The sequence below is a fragment of the Mastigoproctus giganteus genome, chromosome 4, assembly GCF_048544385.1.
Source record: "Mastigoproctus giganteus isolate SK-2022 chromosome 4, ASM4854438v1, whole genome shotgun sequence".
Lineage (NCBI taxonomy): Eukaryota > Metazoa > Arthropoda > Arachnida > Uropygi > Thelyphonidae > Mastigoproctus > Mastigoproctus giganteus.
The window spans coordinates 76552124-76574130 of NC_143578.1; the positions used below are offsets into that span (position 1 = coordinate 76552124).

Genomic DNA, 22007 nt, shown 5'->3' on the forward strand with positions numbered 1-22007 from the left:
TGTGTCAAAATAGCTTACTAAGTTAGTTAAACATGATTTTCCCTTAATAAAACCATGTTATATGTTATTCAGAATGGCATCTAAATGTCTCTGTACTGGACTCTTAATCATTGTTTCTAAGTTTTTCCCTACCACTGAAGTTAGACTAACTGGTCTGTAGTTACCAACTTCATTCTTAGAACTGCCTTTATATATTGGTGATATGTTGGCACTTCTCCAATCCAAAGGAATTTCCTCCAGTCCAAAGTTGCCCTAATAATTAACTTCAATGGTTCAATACTCTCTGGCAGCCTCCCTCAAAATTACTGGGTATATGCCATCAACTCCAGGAGCCTAAATTGCCTTTGTGCTCAAAAGTTTTTCTAATAAACAGTCATTTGTAATTTTGAAATCATTAATTTATATGGCTGAGCCTCACTTGCACAGCCTCTTCTCAGCACGAAGGGTCTTTCTTCAGTAAAGACAGATGCACAGTACCTGTTCAATTCATCCACATCAGCTGGGATGTCTTAAGAAGTTCCCACACCCAGTAGACAAGGGTCCAACCTGATTCGTTCTTTTCTTCCTTGTATTAGCATACATGAAAAATTTTTAATCGTAATTCTTTGCTCTCTTAGGACCCTTTCAGGAGGTTCAATGTCTTTTTGATGTGAAAACATCTATGGCGACACCTATTACATTTTCTGACTAATGCAAAACCAATTGGTAACGAAATTTTCTTAAGGAAATCATGCAAATGATGTCACTTCCTATTCAGTCACTAATGATGATTCGGTGGAGTAAGTAGTGGGCGTGAGAATAAAACATTACATGAGAGACCGAAATGACGTCACTTCCAAAATGACGATAACTCAGTCAATAATAATGATTCAGTAGAGCAAGTAGCGGATAGTAATATTATGCAAGAAAAAAAGCTTCAATTTTAGAACACAACAATAAAACAATGACTTCAACAAACAACAATCACTTCTTGCTGAAGTTTTTGGTTATGACATCATACTATTCTACAACTGGATTTCACTAACTAGTGAATTGTAAAAATACCAAATCTAATTTCAGTTAACAACCTATAAGATTATTTCAAAGATGGCTAAAACTGCAGCTGAGCAAAATGGGGAGAATTATGCAAGCATAAAAGATTCAAAGACATACAGAACAAAAAAAAAATAAATAAATAAATAAAAAGAAAAAGAAGCAAAGTTTAATAAAATCTGCTTCTCGAGATAATGATCAACATCAAAGATTCTACATTGACTTCTCATGAAAAAGATGGATCATCAACATCACGAAATTATATTCAAGAACCTCTTGAAGATTTCAATCCAGAAGATTTGGGTTCAAATGAATTACCTGATGATTTTCAATTGATTCCTGAGCTGGCTATACAGAGTATACTGCAACAACCAGCTTCGATTGCATCATCCAAAAAGAAACAAAATCATATTTCGGCTCAATCGCCTGTTGTAGATCCTTCAGCAGTTTCAACAGCAGTCGAGCATGAAATCATTTACAAGAACATTGAACATGACCGTAACTCCTATAAAGAATTTGAATGACAATTTCTGAAAAATACATTTGGAGCTGTTTGTGATATCTGTGATTTTTTTTTTTTTTTTTTATGTGAACCCCAAACACGAGAGGTATTAGAACCTATAGTACTTAGTACCGTGCTTGGGTTGGAGGTTCAGAAGACAAAAGAAGATATTTGTTGACATTGGACTTGAACTTCTGTAGATTGTAATTTTTAGGAAATACGTATGAAGGAAGGTTGTTCCAGAAAACGGCAGTTGAATGAATAAATGAGGAAGATGAAAAGTTGGTTCTGTGGGTTTGAAGTTGGACAGTAAATGGATGTTGGCTGGTGGCGGCACGTGTTCGGACTGTTTTGAAAGAGAGAGTGGGAATTATAGAAGCCAATTCAGAAGAACAGTGCCCATGGAAATATCTGTAGAAGAGGCATGCAGCAGAAACAGTACGTCTATGAGAAAGCGAGTGGAGAGACTCTGTTAGAGATGAATCATTTATTAACCTAACTGCCCTCTTCTGAATGGAATCAAGAAGCCTGAGAGAGGTTTTGGGGGCACCACCCCAAATGTGGGAACAATATTCCATGGCAGGGCGGATTTGCGATTTATACAGAGTGAGCAGCTGTTTGGAAGAAAAGTAACGCCGAGAGCGAAAGAGAAAACCAAGTTTTCTTGATGCAGAGGAAGCAATATTTGTAATGTGCTTGTGCCAAGTGAGATTAGAAGTCAGGGTAATCCCCAAAAGAGATATATCCTTTTGCCTAGAAATTGGAGTGTCACTAAAGATAAGCATAGGAGCAGAAGAATCCTTTTTGCGAGATATAAGACAAGACTGAATTTTAGAAGGGTTGGAATCAACTAAGTTGTCTTTGCCCCACTGGAGAATTACCTGAAGATCGGCATTTAAGGAATTGGTAGCAGATTTTCGAGAAGTTGAAGCTGATTGAGCAGGGCAAGGTTTCTCAAAATGGAAAGTTGAATGCAATGTGCTATCATCGGCAAAACTATGGATAGGATTTCCAGTCAATGGAAGAAGGTCATTGATATACAAGAGGAAAAGAGTGGGGGAAAGAACTGAACCTAGAGGGACACCGGCATTAGTGGAGAAGTTAGAAGACAGAGGGCCATCTACCATCACCCTCAGTGAGCGATCAGAGAGAAAACTGGATAACCAATTACTAAAAACAGTTGGCAAACCATAAGATGGAAGCTTGTTTACACCTTTATGCCAAACACGATCGAAAGCCTTTGAGATGTCAAGAGCAACTACTTGTGTTTCACCGAACCTTTCCATTGAAGTAGTCCATAAATGGGTAACATAAGCCAGAATATCACCAGTGGATCGACACTGATGGAATCCATACTGGCGATCGTTGATCAGACGGAAGGTTTCTAGGTAGTTTAAGAGTTGGAGGTTAATTGATTTCTCCATTACTTTAGAAAGAGTAGAAGTAATTGCACTGGGACGATAATTGGATGGGAGGGACTTGTCACTCTTTTTAGGAACTGGCTGGATATGAGCAAATTTCCAAGCAGAAGGAAAAACACCTTTGGAATAAGAAAGTGAAAAAAGGCGGCAAAGAATAGGAGTAAGTTCAGGAGCACAGATTTTGAGAACAAGTGGAGAAATACCATCAGGACCTGGAGCTTTCTTAGCATCAAGATTCATCAAAATCCTTCTGATATCCTTTTGACGGAAGACTACAGGAGGCATGAATGGACCGTGTTGGGAATGGTGGGAGGTGTTTTACCAAGTTCATTAATACATGAGCTGGAAGAAAAATGGGATGCTAGCAGGTCAGCTTTATCCTTGGCTGAAGTGACAACAGAACCATCTGGTTTGGACAGAGGTGGAAACAGAGATGGGCAAAAGTTGCGGCCAATAGCTTTGGCAAGAGACCAGAATGCTCGGCTACCATTAGGGCAAGAAGCAAGTTTTCTACTCTTAGCCTGTTCAAACTCTAGTTTGGACTGATTAATAACTGCTTTACAATTGTTGCGAGCTTTGGTGTAGGCAGAAAATGAAACTGAAGAATTAGAAACAAGCCAATTACGATATGCAACATTCTTCTCTTGAACAGCCTTAGCACATTTATTGGAAAACCAAGGTTTAGATAAAGGACGAGATTTTAAAGTGGAGTGTGGGATAAAGGATTCCATTCCTGCAAGAATAATTTCACTGACCACGATCTGAGCAAACGTTGACATCAGGAGTTTTGAAACAGTAATCTGACCAAGGAAAAGAAGAAAAGAAGTCTCGCAGGTCATCCCATTTTGCATTCTTGTAATGCCAAACAACACGAGGTTGGGAATAGCCATGAGATAAAGGTTCCATTGGAGAAGAGACAATCACCAAGTTGTGATCTGAAGTGCCTAAAGGACCTCTCACTTCGACCGTGTACTTAGAAGGGTTGTTTGTGAGAAAAAGATCAAGCGTATTGGCTGTATGATTCGGATTGTCCGGTATTCTTGTAGGTAAATGAACAATCTGTGCTAGGTCATTAGTAATTGCGAAAGCCTCAACATCTCGACCTGCTGGGTCGGTGTGACTAGAAAACGGAAGCCAGCTGGAGTTGTGAACATTAAAATCACCAAGTAAAATTACCTCACTGTTAGGAAAGTTGAACTGGAGGAAGTCAAGTTGCAACGAGAGGAAGTCAAAGAGCTCCAAGTGATTAGTGGAGTTGGGAGAACGGTAGAGACAACAGATGAATTTGACACAATGAGGTAGAGAGATTTTAAGCCAGAGAAGATCAAAGAGAGGAGATTCCAAATTGCCAAGTCTCTGACAGGGAATATCAGAACGGACATATGCACAAGTACCACTTTTGAGGCGAAAGGAATCATACAGCGAATAATTTGGGCATCTGAGATGAGCAGTAGTTGAATCAACCGATAACTGAGATTCTGTTAGAAAAAGTACATGGGGTTTGGCAGACTGCAAGTGGAAATGGACATCGTTGAGATTAGAATTGAGACCACGTATATTTGTGAAATGAATTAGGAAATCCTTGGGAGGTTTAGATCTTTTCGCAGATAAGCTTGTTCTATTAGTTTGACAATTCATGGTGTATTCAATAGTAAAAAAAGTGGGTGGGACATGCTGTATGAAGTAATGAAATTTTTGGATATGGCGTACATGTGGTAAGAATATACCCAGATCCTTGACATAACGTGGCTTCGACAATGCTCCCCGTATACACGCTACTCGGACTCCCTCCAGTCACTATCTGGCAGAGTAGAGGTAGCAAGATTATACACTAGCTGATCCGGAAGCCTCCTAGAGAGTTACCAATAGGTTCGGTCCGGTGTACTAACTAGCGGCCGGCCTGCGAAAACCGTTTTAGAGCTGTACCCTCGAAATGTAAGGAATATTGGATCTCGCCACGACGTTCATCATAACCTCAAAAGTCATCAATCATACTGCATGATGGAAGAGATAGTGAAGGGTTTGATTGATTATGGATTGATTATGGTATAAAAATAATGTAAAATTATGCACTCCAGAAAGTCATCCGTTACTTCTAGAATTTCCGACTGTAGACGTAACGACTATGAAGGCCCGTAATACTTGTTGGGCATCTCTCAAAAATGATTCCATTTCCAACATTTTCAAAGAGCAAAGGTTTCATTTAACTTTATATATTCCACCTCATCTGCTCTTGATTAGATCTCCTCTATACCATTCATGCAAATCCAAATATACGATATCAAAATTATTTTTTGCTTCCAGTTTTGTCACTGCATCCTAGTATACAATCAAATTGGTCAGACAAGATCTCCCCCTTAACAATCCCATGCTGTTGACTCCATTATTTTCCCTGGAACAGAAGTTAAGCTAACAGGTGTCTAATTTCTCATGTCACTCTTTGATCTCCCCTTTTGTGACAACACCATCTGCTGTTTGCATACATATCCAAATCACAATCAGCAATAATGCTGCTACTGTCTATGACGCATTAATGTGGAGAAAAGCAGATGATTATCTTCATTAATGTTGTTCTGTCTTTAGAAATTCTGGTTCTTACAATTTGGATTCAGCATAATTTAAGCAATTTCAGACTGATTTTTTTTCTCTCTTCTTCATAATTTCCCTCTATAAAATTTATAAACAACATTTTTCAACGTGTTTTGATTAACCTTTTTAACCATGTGCAATGAAATTCTCGAGATGGTAGATCGTGGCACATTTTGAAAAAAAAAAAAGTCGATCGCATCACAAATTAAGTTGGTCATCCCTGTGATAGAGCAACAGAAAACAGCGATAGTTAACCTGAAGAATTACTTCGAGAACAACACACCACCAGGCCATAAGGAAGATAGATAAGTGGTATACCCCACTCAATCTAAGCAAGGAACCCCTCCCACCCAGACAGCACAAGAAACGAAGTAGATGGGCAAAGAAGACACTACAATGACCTCCATCAAGATCACATTGATAACATTGGTTCCAATGCATGGCACGCCAGCGGGACGCTATTCCCCAACACTGAAGGATTCATGCTGGCCATCCAAGACCAGGTAATCAATACCAGAAACTATAGAAAATACATCGCAAAAGAGCCTGGAATGTCAGATGACACATGTTGATGATGCCACCTGGCCTCAGAAACAATCCAACATATCACCGTGGGGTGCAAGGTGATCACCCAGACTGAGTATACTCATAGACACGACCAGGTAGCCAGGATAATACATCAGAAGCTAGCGAGGAAATACCAGTTGACCAAAGAAAGTGTACCATACTACAAGCACAAACCCCAGGCAGTACTAGAGACCCAAACCCACAAGCTGTACTAGGACCGTGCAATAATAACAGATAAGACCATCCAGCACAACAGACTGGAACATAACCCTTGTGGATAAGATGGGAAAAGACTACTTACTTGATTGACATAGCAGTGCCCAACACTAGCAATGTCCAGAAAACCCATGAGGAAAAAATTAGGAAGTACAAGAACCTGAGACATGAGGTGAAGGAGATGTGGCATATGCAAGAAGAATCGATCATCCTGATCATCGAGTCAACCACCATACTAGTGGTTGACTCAATGATCTACATAGCAGCCTAGCAGCAATAGGTCTCCCAGAGAACACTTACAAGGAACTCCAGAAAGTTGCAATCCTGAACATCTGTAGAATAGTCAGAGATTTCCTCGACCAACAGTAACACCAGACATTACAATCACCCTGTGTACTTGGTAGCAGTACCCATCATGGAGTGGATTCCCGCAATCAGGGAGAAATGATATAAGAGCAACAACAACAATAATAATAACAAACTCTCCCAAAACAATTCTAAACAGCTGTACTGAATTTGTCTTTGAAGTGGCTTGAGAACAGAAAAAAACTTTTACAGCTTTGGGCTGAAACTCCACCCCTTGCTGCCAGTAATTGGTTAAACCACTGAAAGTTTGTTTTTGTAATTGTTACACAGCAAATGTAGAAAAAAAAGTTAATGGTATAAGACACTAGGAAGAGAAAAAGTTAACAATTCCCAGAGTTTCAGTTATTCACATCAACTATATGAAGTGTAGCAAGTGTTGTAAGTACTGCTAATATATAATTCCATTCTGAATGAACTAAACTTAATTTTGAACACCGTGATTAGTTTTAACTGCATCAAACATTCTCAAAAGAGCAAATAGCTTTCATTACCAATGTGCTTAAACAATGAAATACATTTTTTATTAAGTGAATTTTGACACTGATAATTTTGATTTTTATACTGTTGGCTGATTTATCAGTATGTTAAATTGTTTAGTTATAAAATAATTATTTATTAAAACAAATCCACCTGAATACATAAAAAAAAAATATATATATATAACATAAAAAATCATAAATGTGTAGAGCATGAGGCTTCAAACTGTAGAAAATTTAACATATTTGAGAATTTCTTATTAAAAGTATGAAAGATGGGCAACTCATTGTGAAAGATTTCATACAACATGTAATGTAACAATGCCTCTAATAATACAACTTTGGTCGGTTCAACTGCTGTAGACACGATGCTTAAGAAAAATTTTATTACACATTATTACATAATTAGAATTACGTAATTATTATGTAATTAGTAATCATGTATAATAAAATCAAAGAGAATAAAAATTTATTCCAAGGATAGTCTTAAATATAAAAATGTCCAATGGTTAAGCAGCATTTTAAATAGTATATTTATAGTACTCATAACATTCTAGAACAATTCTACTTACCCTTTAATTGGTCAAGGATATATGGAACTGCAAACCAGTGTATAGGTTCAAATGAAGGAAACTGGTATTTCTCAGGCGTTTTAATTCGTTTTTCCATTTCATATATTCTAATATTAAATATACCACAATTAATTTTAAGTTATCCAAAAGTTCCTACAACAGCTAAATTATCAAGTATAATTAAAATGCAATATTTAACCAATGAAAAAGTATGTTACTTTATTATAATAAAAATTTCATTTATTATAATAAGAGTCATTCAATGTTAAAATTTTGGTATGAGAGTTTATAAATATCTCCCAATAATTTTTCCCTCCTCTTGGTCAATGACCAAGAGGAGAGAAAAAATGGGGAGGGTTAGAAGCCTTGGCTTCTAAAGGTCAAGGTGTATATTATATTTTCATGAGTTCTTCAACAACTAATTTGTAAGTATACTTGTATTTAAACCCCCCCCCACCTTCTTGTTTTGGGTAAATTTTAATCACTCATTTCTCTAGTCTAGATGCAGGGAGTATGACAATTAGAAATCGAAATGATGCATTAACAAATAAAATTGGGTTGCTGAGAAAATGGGTTGACACCCTGAAGCAAAAAAAATTGGGGTCTTGGCAGCAAATCAAATGTCTAGTAACATGCCAGGATATGCACTTCTAATTCAAACAATAGATATGAATTATCAAGAGCAGGTTTATTAAGGGACTCAATTGTGAGAGAAACTGTAGAGAATATAGAAGACAATGAATAAACAGGCCATCCATGAAACCTGATAAAAATGTGGACTGGGTAAGGACATTGATTACAAGTGATCATCATTTGAGTATGAGAATGATTGCATCAGAACTCAAATGGACAAAGAAATAGTTAGACAAATTTTAACTGAAAATTTAGGCACGAGAGAAGTGTGTAACAAGATGGTGCCAAAAATTTTGAATGAGAATCAAAGAATGGGAAGACTCCAAGTTTGTAAAGGTATTTTTAAAAAAACAACTGAAGATGATCCAGACCTTCTGAATACTGCAACACTTGCAATGAACGTTGGCTGTTCTAATACGATCCAGATACTAAGACAGTCATTGCAATGGAAGACAAAACAATCCCTCGGACAAAAAAAAAAAAAAAAAAAAAAAACAAGAATGTTAAAATCAAAATTAAAAACCATACTTCTTTTTTTCTATATTAAAGGAATTATTATGACTGAATACGTCCCACCAAATCGGATGATCAATCAAACAAACGCTGAAGTTCTGACAAGGCTGTGTGAAAAAATTCGAAAGAAGGGACCTGAATTGTGGAAGGATGGCTGGATGCTCCATTACCAGATGTTGGCCGAGAAACAAATACCTGTGTGCACATGCAACCTACTTCGCAGACCCTTGTGACTTTTTTTCTTCTCTAAACTGAAAAGTATACTAAAGGGAACCCAGTTGCTGTCCATTGAAGATATTCAGAAAAAAAAATTGACCAAAGTGTTAAAAGTGCTTACAGAAGATGTTTCTGTGCCTGGAAGAAATGTATGGAACAGTGTATGCAAGCCAAAGGCAATTCTGAAGGGGATAACTTGTAAGGTATGAAATATTTCATATTTATTTTATTCCAGTAACAAATAAGTCTTGTTATTTAATAGTCACACATTATACAGTAATGTTGGACATAATAAAAGGGTAACATTGAAGAGGTCTTCAGATGTTGATATAATAGGGTTAAGTTTTTTTTTTTATGTGAACCCCAGACACAAGAGATATTAGAACCTATAGTACTTAGTACCGTTGCTTGGGTTGGAGGTTGAGAAGACGAAAGAAGATATTTGTTAACATTGGACTTGAACTTCTGTAGATTGTAATTTTCAGGAAATACGTATGAAGGAAGGTTGTTCCAGAAAACGGCAGTTGAATGAATAAATGAGGAAGATGAAAAGTTGGTTCTGTGGGTTTGAAGTTGGACAGTAAATGGATGTTGGCTGGTGGCGGCACGGTTCGGACTGTTTTGAAAGAGAAAGCGGGAATTATAGAAGCCAATTCAGAAGAACAGTGCCCATGGAAGTACCTGTAGAAGAGGCATGCAGCAGAAACAGTACGTCTATGAGAAAGCGAGTGGAGAGACTCTGTTAGAGATGAATCATTAATTAACCTAACTGCCCTCTTCTGAATGGAATCAAGAAGCCTGAGAGAGGTTTTGGGGGCACCACCCCCAGATGTGGGAACAATATTCCACGGCAGGGCGAATTTGCGATTTATACAGAGTGAGCAGTTGTTTGGAAGAAAAGTAAAGCCGAGAGCGAAAGAGAAAACCAAGTTTTTTAGATGCAGAGGAAGCAACATTTGTAATTTGCTTATGCCAAGAGAGATTAGAAGTCAGGGTAATCCCGAAAAGAGATATATCATTTTGCCTAGAAATCAGAGTGTCACTAAAGATAAGCATAGGAGCAGAAGAATCCTTTTTGCGAGATATAAGACAAGACTGAGTTTTAGAAGGGTTGAAATCAACTAAGTTGTCTTTGCCCCACTGGAGAATTACCTGAAGATTGGCATTTAACCCGAGCCTGGTCTGCCCTGTTTTTGTCTAATTTTTAACCCTAACTCGAAAGTTGCTCCCCCCGAAGAAAACTAATAATTTTCATAATTTCTACTCAATTTTCCAAATTGAAACTCTCAATATACATAAACAGAAGTATATTCTTTGATTTCCTACCTTTAGCGCTCAGCAAAAACTATTAATTCACTCTAAAACAGCAAAAATGTACGATCACATTTCAATTTATTAAATTTTGATGTCGGCAAAACAAGATCGAAGCTTTGAAAATAAAACGCATTACTTCATTAGTTCAAAAATTCGCGCGTCAGCTCGGCGCCTCTGGCTAAAACGAATCAACGCACGCAGAGAGATAATTGACTGGTCAAGCTTACGTCATTAGCGTTACCAAGGTGATCCAAGGAGAAAATGAAACTGTAAACAACTTTCGTGGAAAACAAACAGTTGAGCATCATTACTTGCGAACACTAATTTGCATGGCTCACTCAGAACAGTAGCTTTATTGCTTTTCGTAATTGTTGTACCAAAGAATTGCAACGAATTGGTTTTGAAAAACTAAAATATTGCATTTCCTTTCTTCAATATGTATTATCTACAAAAAAAAAAAAAAAAAAAATCAAGGAAATTCATCTACTGGAAGCGGAAAGAAAAAAAACTCGTAAAACTGATCACTACAATGCGCATTTCATAAAAAAAAAAAAAGTTCGCTTTATTGTAATTGTTTCTAGAGGACTAAATCGGAACAGCAGTTTCATGGATGTATATTTGATCTTCTTACGAAATTTCAAGAAAATATTTCTATTCATAGCTGCATTATAAACTTCGAAAACTGATATCGAAGGAACTTCACATGCATCTCACTGGTGTACAAACGAAAAAAAAAATGCGCAGCTAGTAACAGATTGTGAGAACAATCCGTTACTCGTAGTGAGGGATTGGGAAATTGTAAGTAATTGTTATTGAATACTTCAATATTTCCTTGATATGCATTTGATATCATCAAAAAATTTCCAGAGAAAAATTGAATTTTCATTATCACACAACGCCCGAAAAATTCACCATAAAATGTCGTGTTTCAATGTTTGAATTCCATTCTGAGCTGCAAATGTAATTTCACTTCTCTTGCGCTGACAGAGTAGCCGTTCACCGAATGAAGAAAAACAGGGTTCATTTTCATGAAATTTCCAATTCCCTTCTTTCACTTGAGGGGAAAAAACTCCTTAGGGGAGGGAGTCCACCCTTTCTAGTCCGACCCTGGAGAGAGAGAGAGAGAGAGAGAGAGAGAGAGAGAGAAAAATAAAAAATACCCTTTTGGTGGGCAGAAGGCTAAGAGCGCTAACTTTCATTTATTTTATTTATTATTATTTATTTATTTTATTTTATTATATTATTATTATTTTTTTTTTCTTGTGTTATTCTAGCAATCCATCCTGGATTGGGGCTTCCCTGGGCCGGGATAGTGCTTCTCCTCTTTTCTCCTTCCCTCTCTTCATCTTATACAAGTTTTTCTTTCCTCCCTGGGAAACTTTTTTTTTTTTTTTTTGGCTGATGCTGCATAAGCTCATACACTTGCTTTCTTGCATCACATGCCACTACTACTACTACTAGTAGTTCCCCAGGGAGGAGGGCGTGCAGTTAGTAGGGGAGATCTTGCCCTCCTGCTAGGGACGAGTACCTGGAGGCAGTCGTCCAGGTGATCGCTGCTTCCAGGTAGCCAGAATGCCCAAATACAACATCACAATACGGAACACACACACATAAGCTCACAAACAGTAAAAAACAGTATAATAAAAAAAAAAAACAGCATTGCAGCTCTAAGTCAACTTCATCCTAGGATGCCGAAACTGCAATTGTTTTAGAGAACAATATTTCGCATTTTTACTTTCTAACATTATTTTGCATTATAGCTCTGTTACAATATTTTGCTTCGTTTCTTTATATTATTGCTGTAGCAAACGATATCGGTGTGCACGACGTTTCATCACAGATGCTGGAGTTCTAATTAGTCAGATCATCCTAGGATGCGGAATTACTAATTAGTCCGATTTTGGTCTGGTGCTCATTTGATAAAAAATCCAGAATAATTCCTCTGGAAATATTAGCTAGTGAACTGCATTATAAATTTCAAACATCACTGTATTGCTTATCCTTTGAGTGACCGCATGTTTTCGCCCTTGTACAATTGTTTTATTTGGACACTTTCTTCCAGTCAGTAAAATCATTATTATACATATAAAGTAATTCATTATGTTGGGGGAAACCGTTTTTGCTCCTAATTGATGTAGCACTTTCGAATTTCGCAAAGTGGATTATTTGAACACAACATACATTAGAAGGTCGGTAAAAGAGTTGATAATTGATGGACAGCATTCCGACAAACAAATTTTCTGTTTATATTACGTGATGACCACATGGTCAGATATCCCGAAATAGAGAGAGAGAATACAAGAAACCGCACTGCATTTAGGTCACCGACTCATCTGCCAAAAACCACAGTAAAACAATAAAAGTGATGGGGAGTAAGTCTATTTGTCAGCGAAGTTTATCTGTTTTTGGCAGTTCAGAACAGCATTATGATCGTGGATAGTGAATTTATTCGGCTTCTGAGCTAAAACAGAATTTCTCCCTTTGCGATGACATCAAAGCGTAACAAGAAATATCTTCTAACGATACTTTTTGAGCAGCCGTTAGTTGTAATCTGTTAGCTTTGTATTGTTACAAATATTGCAGTTCACAAATATGAACAATACACATTTCAAGAAAGAAATTCATAGCGGATGATTTTGTTTTTCTTTCTTTTGATGCACCAGTTTCGAAGTTTAGAAGTTTATAACGCAGCTATAAATAGAAATATTTTCTCGAAATTTGGTTAGAAGATCAAACCTAGGAAACTGCTGTTCTGATATTGTTTACTAAAAACAATTACAATAAAGCAAACTTTTTTTTTTTTATCAAATGCGCATTGCAGTGTTATCTGTGATATATCAGTATAATGCAGTGAAATATCAGTTTTACACCAGTTTTTCCCGTTTCCAACAGATGAATTTCCTTGATCTTCTGTTCGTAGGAGCAATACACGTTGAAGATAGGATATACGTTCTGTTCACCTTCCATAAACTGTTATTGGTACTGTATGGCTTTATTGCTTCTTATGTCAAAAACAGTAGCTCCTGTTCGTCTTTTGTTTATTTACACTTCTCCCTTACTGGTGACGTGATATATACCTCCCACGCTTCGCTCGTATTCACGCGGAGTTGTTTATCAGAACTGCTCCTCTCCGTAAAAAGAAATTCGCGCGCTTTACACCAAGAAACGAATCAAGTGTCGGGTTTCATAAGCTCTAGGCTGGTTAGGGCGGGGGTAAAAAAATTAATTGAAAAAGGCCTAAAAAATTGCATACTTGATGTCACATTTTTGTCATTTGCGTGAAATTCAATAGAAGGTTTTGAAAATTTAAGTGGGAAAATTCAAGAAAACAGTTCTGGCTCCAACTATAGCGAGTTTCAGCTCTGTAATTAGAGTAAAAATTATAGAATTAACTTGCTGAACCCAGTTGGGGCTGGTACGTACCCCAGCGGACGGGGATACGGTTAAGGAATTGGTAGCAGATTTTTGAGAAGTTGAAGCTGATTGAACAGGACAAGGTTTCTCAAAATGGAAAGTGGAATGCAATGTGCTATCATCGGCAAAACTATGGATAGGATTTCCAGTCAATGGAAGAAGGTCATTAATATACAAGAGGAAAAGAGTGGGGGAAAGAACTGAACCGTAGGGGACACCGGTATTAGTGGAGAAGTTAGAAGACAGAGAGCCATCTACCATCTACCATCACCTTCAGTGAGCGATCAGAGAGAAAAATGGATAACCAATTACTAAAAACAGTTGGCAAACCATAAGATGGAAGCTTGTTTAGAAGACCTTTATGCCAAACACGATCAAAAGCCTTTGAGATGTAAAGAGCAACTACTTGTGTTTCACTGAACCTTTCCATCGAATTAGTCCATAAATGGGTAACATAAGCCAGATTATCACCAGTGGATCGACACTGACAGAATCCATACTGGCGATCGTTGATCAGACGGAAGGTTTCTAGGTAGTTTAAGAGATGGCGGTTAATTGATTTCTCCATTATTTAGAAAGAGTAGAAGAAATTGCAATGGGACAATAATTGGATGGGAGGGATTTGTTACCCTTTTTAGGAACTGTCTGGATATGAGCAAATTTCCAAGCAGAAGGAAAAACACCTTTGGAATAAGAAAGTGAAAAAAGGCGCCAAAGAATAGGAGTAAATTCAGGAGCACAGGTTTTGAGAACAAGTGGAGAAATACCATCAGGACCTGGGGCTTTCATTAGCATCAAGATTCATCAAAATCCTTCTGATATCCTTTTGATGGAAGACCACAGGAGGCATTGAATGGAGTGTGTTGGGAATGGTGAGAGGTGTTTTACCAAGATCATTAATACATGAGCTGGAAGAAAAATGGGATGCTAGCAGGTCAGCTTTATCTTTGGCTGAAATGACAACAGAACCATCTGGTTTGGACAGAGGTGGGAGCAGAGATGGGCAAAAGTTGCGGCCAATAGCTTTGGCAAGAGACCAGAATGCTCGGCTACCATTAGGGCAAGAAGCAAGTTTTCTACTCTTAGCCTGTTCAAACTCTAGTTTGGACTGATTAATAACCGCTTTGCAATTGTTGCGAGCTTTAGTGTAGGCAGAAAATGAAACTGAAGAATTAGAAACAAGCCAATTACGATATGCAACATTCTTCTCTTGAACAGCCTTAGCACATTTATTGGAAAACCAAGGTTTAGATAAAGAACGAGATTTTAAAGTGGAGTGTGGGATAAAGGATTCCATTCCTGCAAGAATAATTTCACTGACACAATCTGAGCAAACGTTGACATCAGAAGTTTTGAAACAGTAATCCGACCATGGAAAAGAAGAAAAGAAGTCTCGCAGGCCATCCCATTTTGCATTGTTGTAATGCCAAACAACACGAGGTTGGGAATAGCCATGAGATAAAGGTTCCACTGGAGAAGAGACAATCACCAAGTTGTGATCTGAAGTGCCTAAAGGACCTCTCACTTCAACCGTGTACTTAGAAGTGTTGTTTGTGAGAAAAAGATCAAGCGTATTGGCTGTATGATTAGGATTCTCCGATATTCTTGTAGGTAATTGAAAAATCTGTGCTAGGTCATTAGTAATTGCAAAAGCCTCAGCATCTCGACCTGCTAGGTCGGTGTGACCAGAAAACGGAAGCCAGCTGGAGTTGTGAACATTAAAATCACCAAGGAAAATTACCCCACTGTTAGGAAAGTTGGACTGGAGAAAGTCAAGTTGCAAAGAGAGGAAGTCAAAGAGCTCCAAGTGATTAGTTGAGTTGGGAGAACGGTAGAGACAACAGATGAATTTGACACAATGAGGTAGAGAGATTTTAAGCCAGAGAAGATCAAAGAGAGGAGATTCCAAATTGCCAAGTCTCTGACAGGGAATATCAGAATGGACATATGCACATGTACCACCTTTGAGGCGAAAGGAATCATACAACGAATAATTTGGGCATCTGAGATGAGCAGTAGTTGAATCAACCGATAACTGAGATTCTGTCAGAAAAAGTACATCGGGTTTGGCAGACTGCAAGTGGAAATGGACATCGTTGAGATTATAATTGAGACCACGTATATTTGTGAAATGAATTAGGAAGTGCTTGAGAGGTTTAGATCTTTTCGCAGATAAGCTTGCTCTATTAGTTTGACAATTCATGGTGAATTCAATAGTAAGAAAAAGTGGGTGGGACATGCTGTACGAAGTAATGAAATTTTTGGATATGGCGTACACGTGGTGAGAATATACCCAGATCCTTGACATAACTCGACAAATGGCCTCGACAATGCTCCCCGTCTACACACTACTCGGACTCCCTCCAGTCACTATCTGGCAGATTAGAGGTAGCAAGATTATACTCCAGCTGATCCGGAAGCTTCCTAGAGAGTTACCAATAGGTTCGGTCCGGTGTACAAACTAATGGCCGGCCTGCGAACACTGTTTTAGAGCTGTACCCTCGAAATGTAAGGAATATTGGATCCCGCTACGACATTCATCATAACCTCAAAAGTCATCAATCATACTGCATGATGGAAGAGATAGGGAAGGGTTGACTGGAACTTAGCTCTAGAGTTAAGCTCTAAACTGGAACTTAGCTCTAAACATGGGTTCCACCACTTCAAGCCTCCAATAAGCAAAGCGGTGGTATTTTACCGGTTGATGAGAGTCATATACCACCTAGTACTGCCTGGTAACATAGAGAGGCGGCGTTTCTCCATGTGGTGTGGGCGCCACACCTCGACCCCTGCTTACGTTAGTTCACACCTGGGTGGTCACCCACCGTGTACTTGTACATATATCCAGGGGTTGCACCCTCATACAGTAGATGAGAAGTTTTATTTTGGAATGTACAATGTGCATAGCTGCCAATCCTAGACTTTCAGAAACAAATTTTGTAATCTTTTTGAGGAGAAGAATTATTAAATTCTTCTTCTCCTCAAAAAGAATTACTTACCAGGACAGCATGCTTTTGAATAGTAGAAAAACTAGAGAGTTTCCTATCTGTAGATTTCTGTTTGGATTGTCTGTTCAATGCTGCTAACTGATTATTATGATACCACTGCAGGTTTTTCCCTCTTCAGAAAAGATCAGTCAAATGTTTGTTCATAAGAATGGCCCAGCTGTTGTTTGGATGTGGCTCTTTCTGTAGGAACTCTGCATGTGACAGCAAAGTTTCAACAGAAACAGAACATCTGAGATGTTTTTTTTTTAAACCTGGCTGAATATATGCTCATGCTAAACACTGCTATAAGGAATTATTAAAATTCCAAGAAAAACTTGAGAAAATTTGTTATATTTTGAGTTTGTTTCACATGCAACTTGAGCAATAATAGAGTACTTTCTCTCCAAACAAAAGAACAGAATTTTATACCCATGTGTTAGATTTTCTATGACACTGGCAGTAGGACTGCCTATGAATAAATCAGAATAACCTTCCTGATTTGGTTTGCTTTGGTAATTAACTTCCAAAATGGAAATGGATATAACTGTTGGTATAATAAACTTACACAATACACTTTTCGAATTATCAAAGAAAATTCAAATCTTCAACATAATGATCTTAAATAATGGACGTGAGGCCCATTTGATTGAAGCACTATGTTTGGATTTTATATGTTAGCATAACATAAAAAAGGAACAAGCAAAATGCTTTTTCAAGCCAGAATAAAAAATGTGAATGAAGATAACCTGCCTAGAATTATCAGCTGCTTGCAACAAATGTTTGTGACTTAAAGTTCTTTTACTTGCCTATATATTCATTAATTTTTCATCTTTCAAAAGTTGTTTGGATCACAAACTGGATTTGAAATCAGTCAGTGCTACTCAAGTGATCATATGACTTTTCAACACTTCTATTCAACACAGGAATTCTGCATGATTTGAGCATAGAGTTGCCTTTACATATGTACTGAGAACAAGATGCTTTTCAATTGTTGATTTGTTTTTTTTTGTTCTTTTTTGTTAAGAATGGTCAATGAAAAAGGATATAGGATGGATTCATTTTATGATTATTGCCACTGATACCAACTGCATGGCGCCTCTGTAGCCAAGTGGGCAGGAGCAGCAGTGCGTAGCACATGCTTCTGGATTAGACAGGGGTTCCAGTCCGTGACCACCAAATACGGAGGATGCAGAAAGGTCAGGGAATGACCACTGCATATCCCTGGAGCAATATGGCCTTAGTTGCTAATGATCCTAAAAACCAAACAAACAAACAACAACCAACTGCACATTTTTAAAAGCCATCATTACCTTTTCTATCCCTCTCTGTCCAATTTCACAAATAATGCTTGATAGACCTCCGTAGCCAAGTGGTCAGGAGTGGGAGTGCAGTAGCACACACTGTTTGAGTAAACTGGAGTTCAAGCCCCCAACTGCTAAATACGGTCAATCTGCCAGCCCGCACTGGAACAGCATGGCAGATTATGGTCCATTTCCCTCAGCATGAATTGTTGAGGAAACAGGACATTATCAACCCACTGCAGGCTTCCATCCTACAGTGGGTTGATAATGGCTGCAGTTTACAAGTTTACATTGTTCTTTTACACTGTTTTTTTTTAATTAGTTCATTACCAGGAAACAGGTTTGTGAACAATGCACTTGCATAATTAGCACAGTTCAGAGGACGTTTACGTTCCGTGATAAATGATGCAAATCAGAATTCAACGTGTATAATATTAACAGGGATATTTTTATGGGAAAAATGTGATGGAACCTTGTTAATAGATGTCATCCACTGTTATAACAAAATGCATACTATATACCAGCGGTGGCCAACAAGTCGATTGTGGTTTTAATTTCGGACGATCACAACGAATTTTAAATATATATAAAAAATAGATTAGTCAAAATCTAAATGTTATTAAAAAAATCACTTGTATAAACAACTTACTGTAAGATCCCCAGGCCTTCTGTATAAGGAATCACTGTTGTATGCAATTTATGTTAATAAAAAAAAATTATTATTATTATTATTATGCACCCCACTGCATATGCTTATTAAAATCCGTTGAAACACATAACTACTCTTGTCACCGTGCAGCTGCTAGTCTAGCCTTGTCTAGTGAAAATTCACATAGTTATGTTGTGGAGGGCATGTGTATGTGTTGAATTCTTATTTAGCATACTAAATATTAATAACTGGGCAGTACTTATGTTAATTTGATTTGATTCATGAAGAGTGCAAACTAGAATACTTTTCTTTAATGATAAAAGAAATGATAATTTCCAATACTTCTGTGGCTATACCCAAAAAAGGAAATTTAGAAAGGCACTTCAACGCACTCCATGGTAAATACCAATCAGAATTTTCTCCTAATAGTGACCTTGGAAAAAATAAATTAAAAATACTTAAATCCAGATTATTTGCACAACAAAATTTCTTCATGACACCTAATTTACAATCTAAAGCAGTAACTGTAGCATCATTTAAAGTGGTTCATTTTCTTTCAAAAATATGCAAACCATTTTCTGATGGTCAATTCATCAAAGACATTTTTAGAAATAACAGATTCTCTTTTTGAAATTTTAAGAACAAAAATGAAATTAAAAGTGCTCTTCAAGATTTGCAATTATCTCGAAATACTGTGATGCGATGCATCGAAAAAATGAGTAAAAATGTGAGTGAATAATTGCGTGCTCATATTGCTAATTGTGTGACCTTTTTTTAAAACTGGACGAATCTACAGACGTCAGTGATAGAGCTCAATTGCTCGTTTTTGTTGGTATGTTTTTCGATGATTCTGCCACTAGAAAAGAACTGCTGGGTATGGTTTTGTTAAAAGAAAGAACTAGAGGTCTTGATATATTTAACACATTCAAAAATTTTATTGAAAAAATTAAATTACCATTATTTGAGCTTGTATCAATAACAACAGATGGAGCTAAAGTAATGACGGGGCATCATAACGGATTCATAGCATTATGCCAAAAGGATGATGAACTCCCAGATTTTTTTGAGTTACCACTGTGTTATGCACCAACAAGCGTTAGCCAGCAAACCATTAAATAATAAAAGTGTTATGGATATACCTTACAAAATTGTGAATTCCATTGGATTCAAAGGACATTTGAAAGACAATATCTTTAAAGGAGACTTTTCAAAATGCACCTTGATGAAAATGAACCAGACCTGATATTACACACAGATGTGAGGTGGCTGAGTCAGAGTAAGTTTCTGCAGAGATTTCGAAATTTGCTGAATGAAATTAAAAAATTTGTTGATCAAAGGTGAGATGATTATCAGCAGCTACAAGATACGGTGTGGTTGTATGATCTGGCTTTTTTGGCAGATTTTAACAGTAAATTAAGTGATCTGAATTTGCAATTACAAGGAAAAAATAAAATGTGGGGGACACGTTAGTAGTATTTCTGCATATAAATATCAATTTTTGGCAATGGCTAAGGATCTCAAAGGGAAAAAAAAATTGATAATTTTGCAAATATGCAAGATCATTTGCAAAAAATCCTGTTTTTAAATTTAATAGCGAGAAATATGTTTCTGAGATTGAGAAAATTCTGGATAATTTTAAAACCAGATTCAGCGATTTGAAGACAATGTTCAACATATTTCTTACTCATTTAATGTCGACTTAGGTACGAAACAAATTGCAGAAAAAATTGTTGAGATTTTTCACACGGAGAAAATATTACTAGAAAATTAAATTATTACATTGTGAAACGATATCTTCCTAAAAGCCAGGTCATCAGAAAAAGACTTTTGGAAATATGTTTGCCGAGAAAACTACTCAAATGTAAAAAAAAAAAAAATGCAGTGAACTTTTAAATTCCTGTTTCGGTTCCACATATCTGTGTGAATCGGCCTTTTTGTATTTGAAACAAACAAAGACGAAGAGTTGCTCTACTCTTAAGGACTTGCATACAGAAGATTCTTTATGGTTGGCCTTATCACAGTATATCCCCGATTTTGAAAGCTTGACAGACGACATTAAGACACAAACTTGACATAAATTAAAAATTTAAATATGTATGAATTTAAAATAAGAATTCTGAATTGCATTTAATTTTAAAATTTATAAACAACATTTTTCAATGTGTGTTGATTAACTTTTTTTAACCATGTACAATGAAATTCTTGAGATGGTAGATCGGGGGAAGGAGCGCTTTTAAAAATAGGTGCTGGTACTCATTCTTTGCTATCAGGAAAATTTGAAAATTAAAAGGACATGAAAACTACAGTACTATAAAAAATTATTTCCTGATATTGTTACATAGACAGGCCGCCGTAGCCGAGTGAACCCCGGTCACTCATGGCATGCGTGCATAAGTACACATGCCATGAGTGACCGGGGTTCAAGCCTGTGACTGCTGAATACGGTGCTGTTTCTTGTATTCTGTCTATCTCGTGAACTGCTCTGACCGTTTGGTCTTCCTGGAGTATAAACAGAAAATTTATTTAGTAGTAATGTTTTTGGAATAAGAACAACAAATTAAGTATATTAACACAGTTTATTTAGCATAAATTTATTATTCAAGTATATAAAAAATAAGTAATAAATAAATATTAGTTTGAAAATGAAATGCACAAGGCATAATTCTTATGGGTTTTGGTAATTAACTATATAGTATCGGTGTAAATACACCATAGTTAACTCAAATTTGAACTACGTAAGTATGTAGACGGCATCGTTTTAATTGGATCTCATATTGTGGTTGCCTTCACAACGAGACAGCGGTATAGCACTACTTCAAATAAATAAAGCTTCTCTAGTAGAGAAGACTACTGTTATTTATTTTCAGAGGATACCACCACCTAGACGATTGTTTCGAAGCTATTGGGCTTCATCATCAGTGGGTGGGCAGGTACCCTGGTAACTGTATCTCATATTGTGGTCACCGATACTATATAGTTAATTACCAAAACCCATAAGAATTATGTCTTGTGCATTTCATTTTCAAATTACATTTTTACCAACACCCTTTGGCATCTCTCATATTTTGGATATAACTTCACAACTGTGATGGCACGTTGCATTACCAGGGTACCTGCTCGCCCACTGATGATGAAGCCCAATAGCTTCGAAACGTCTAGAGGCTAGTTTGTGAATTGTTTCATTCAGATGTGTTCTAGTCGTTCTGAAGGGTGAGGAAAGTGTCTGATCGTATCAAGAG

General features: G+C 37.0%; 1 protein-coding gene across 1 annotated transcript in view; it reads right to left on the reverse strand.

Moving 5' to 3' along the window:
- The window catches only part of LOC150086849 (histone lysine demethylase PHF8-like), a 445826-nt gene that overhangs the window by 282984 nt on the left and 140835 nt on the right, over positions 1-22007 (reverse strand). Inside the window, exon 9 of the mRNA XM_090371623.1 lies at positions 7742-7848. Within this exon, the coding sequence (XP_090227749.1) occupies positions 7742-7848 (107 nt within the window). The remainder of the gene's footprint in view (positions 1-7741; positions 7849-22007) is intronic.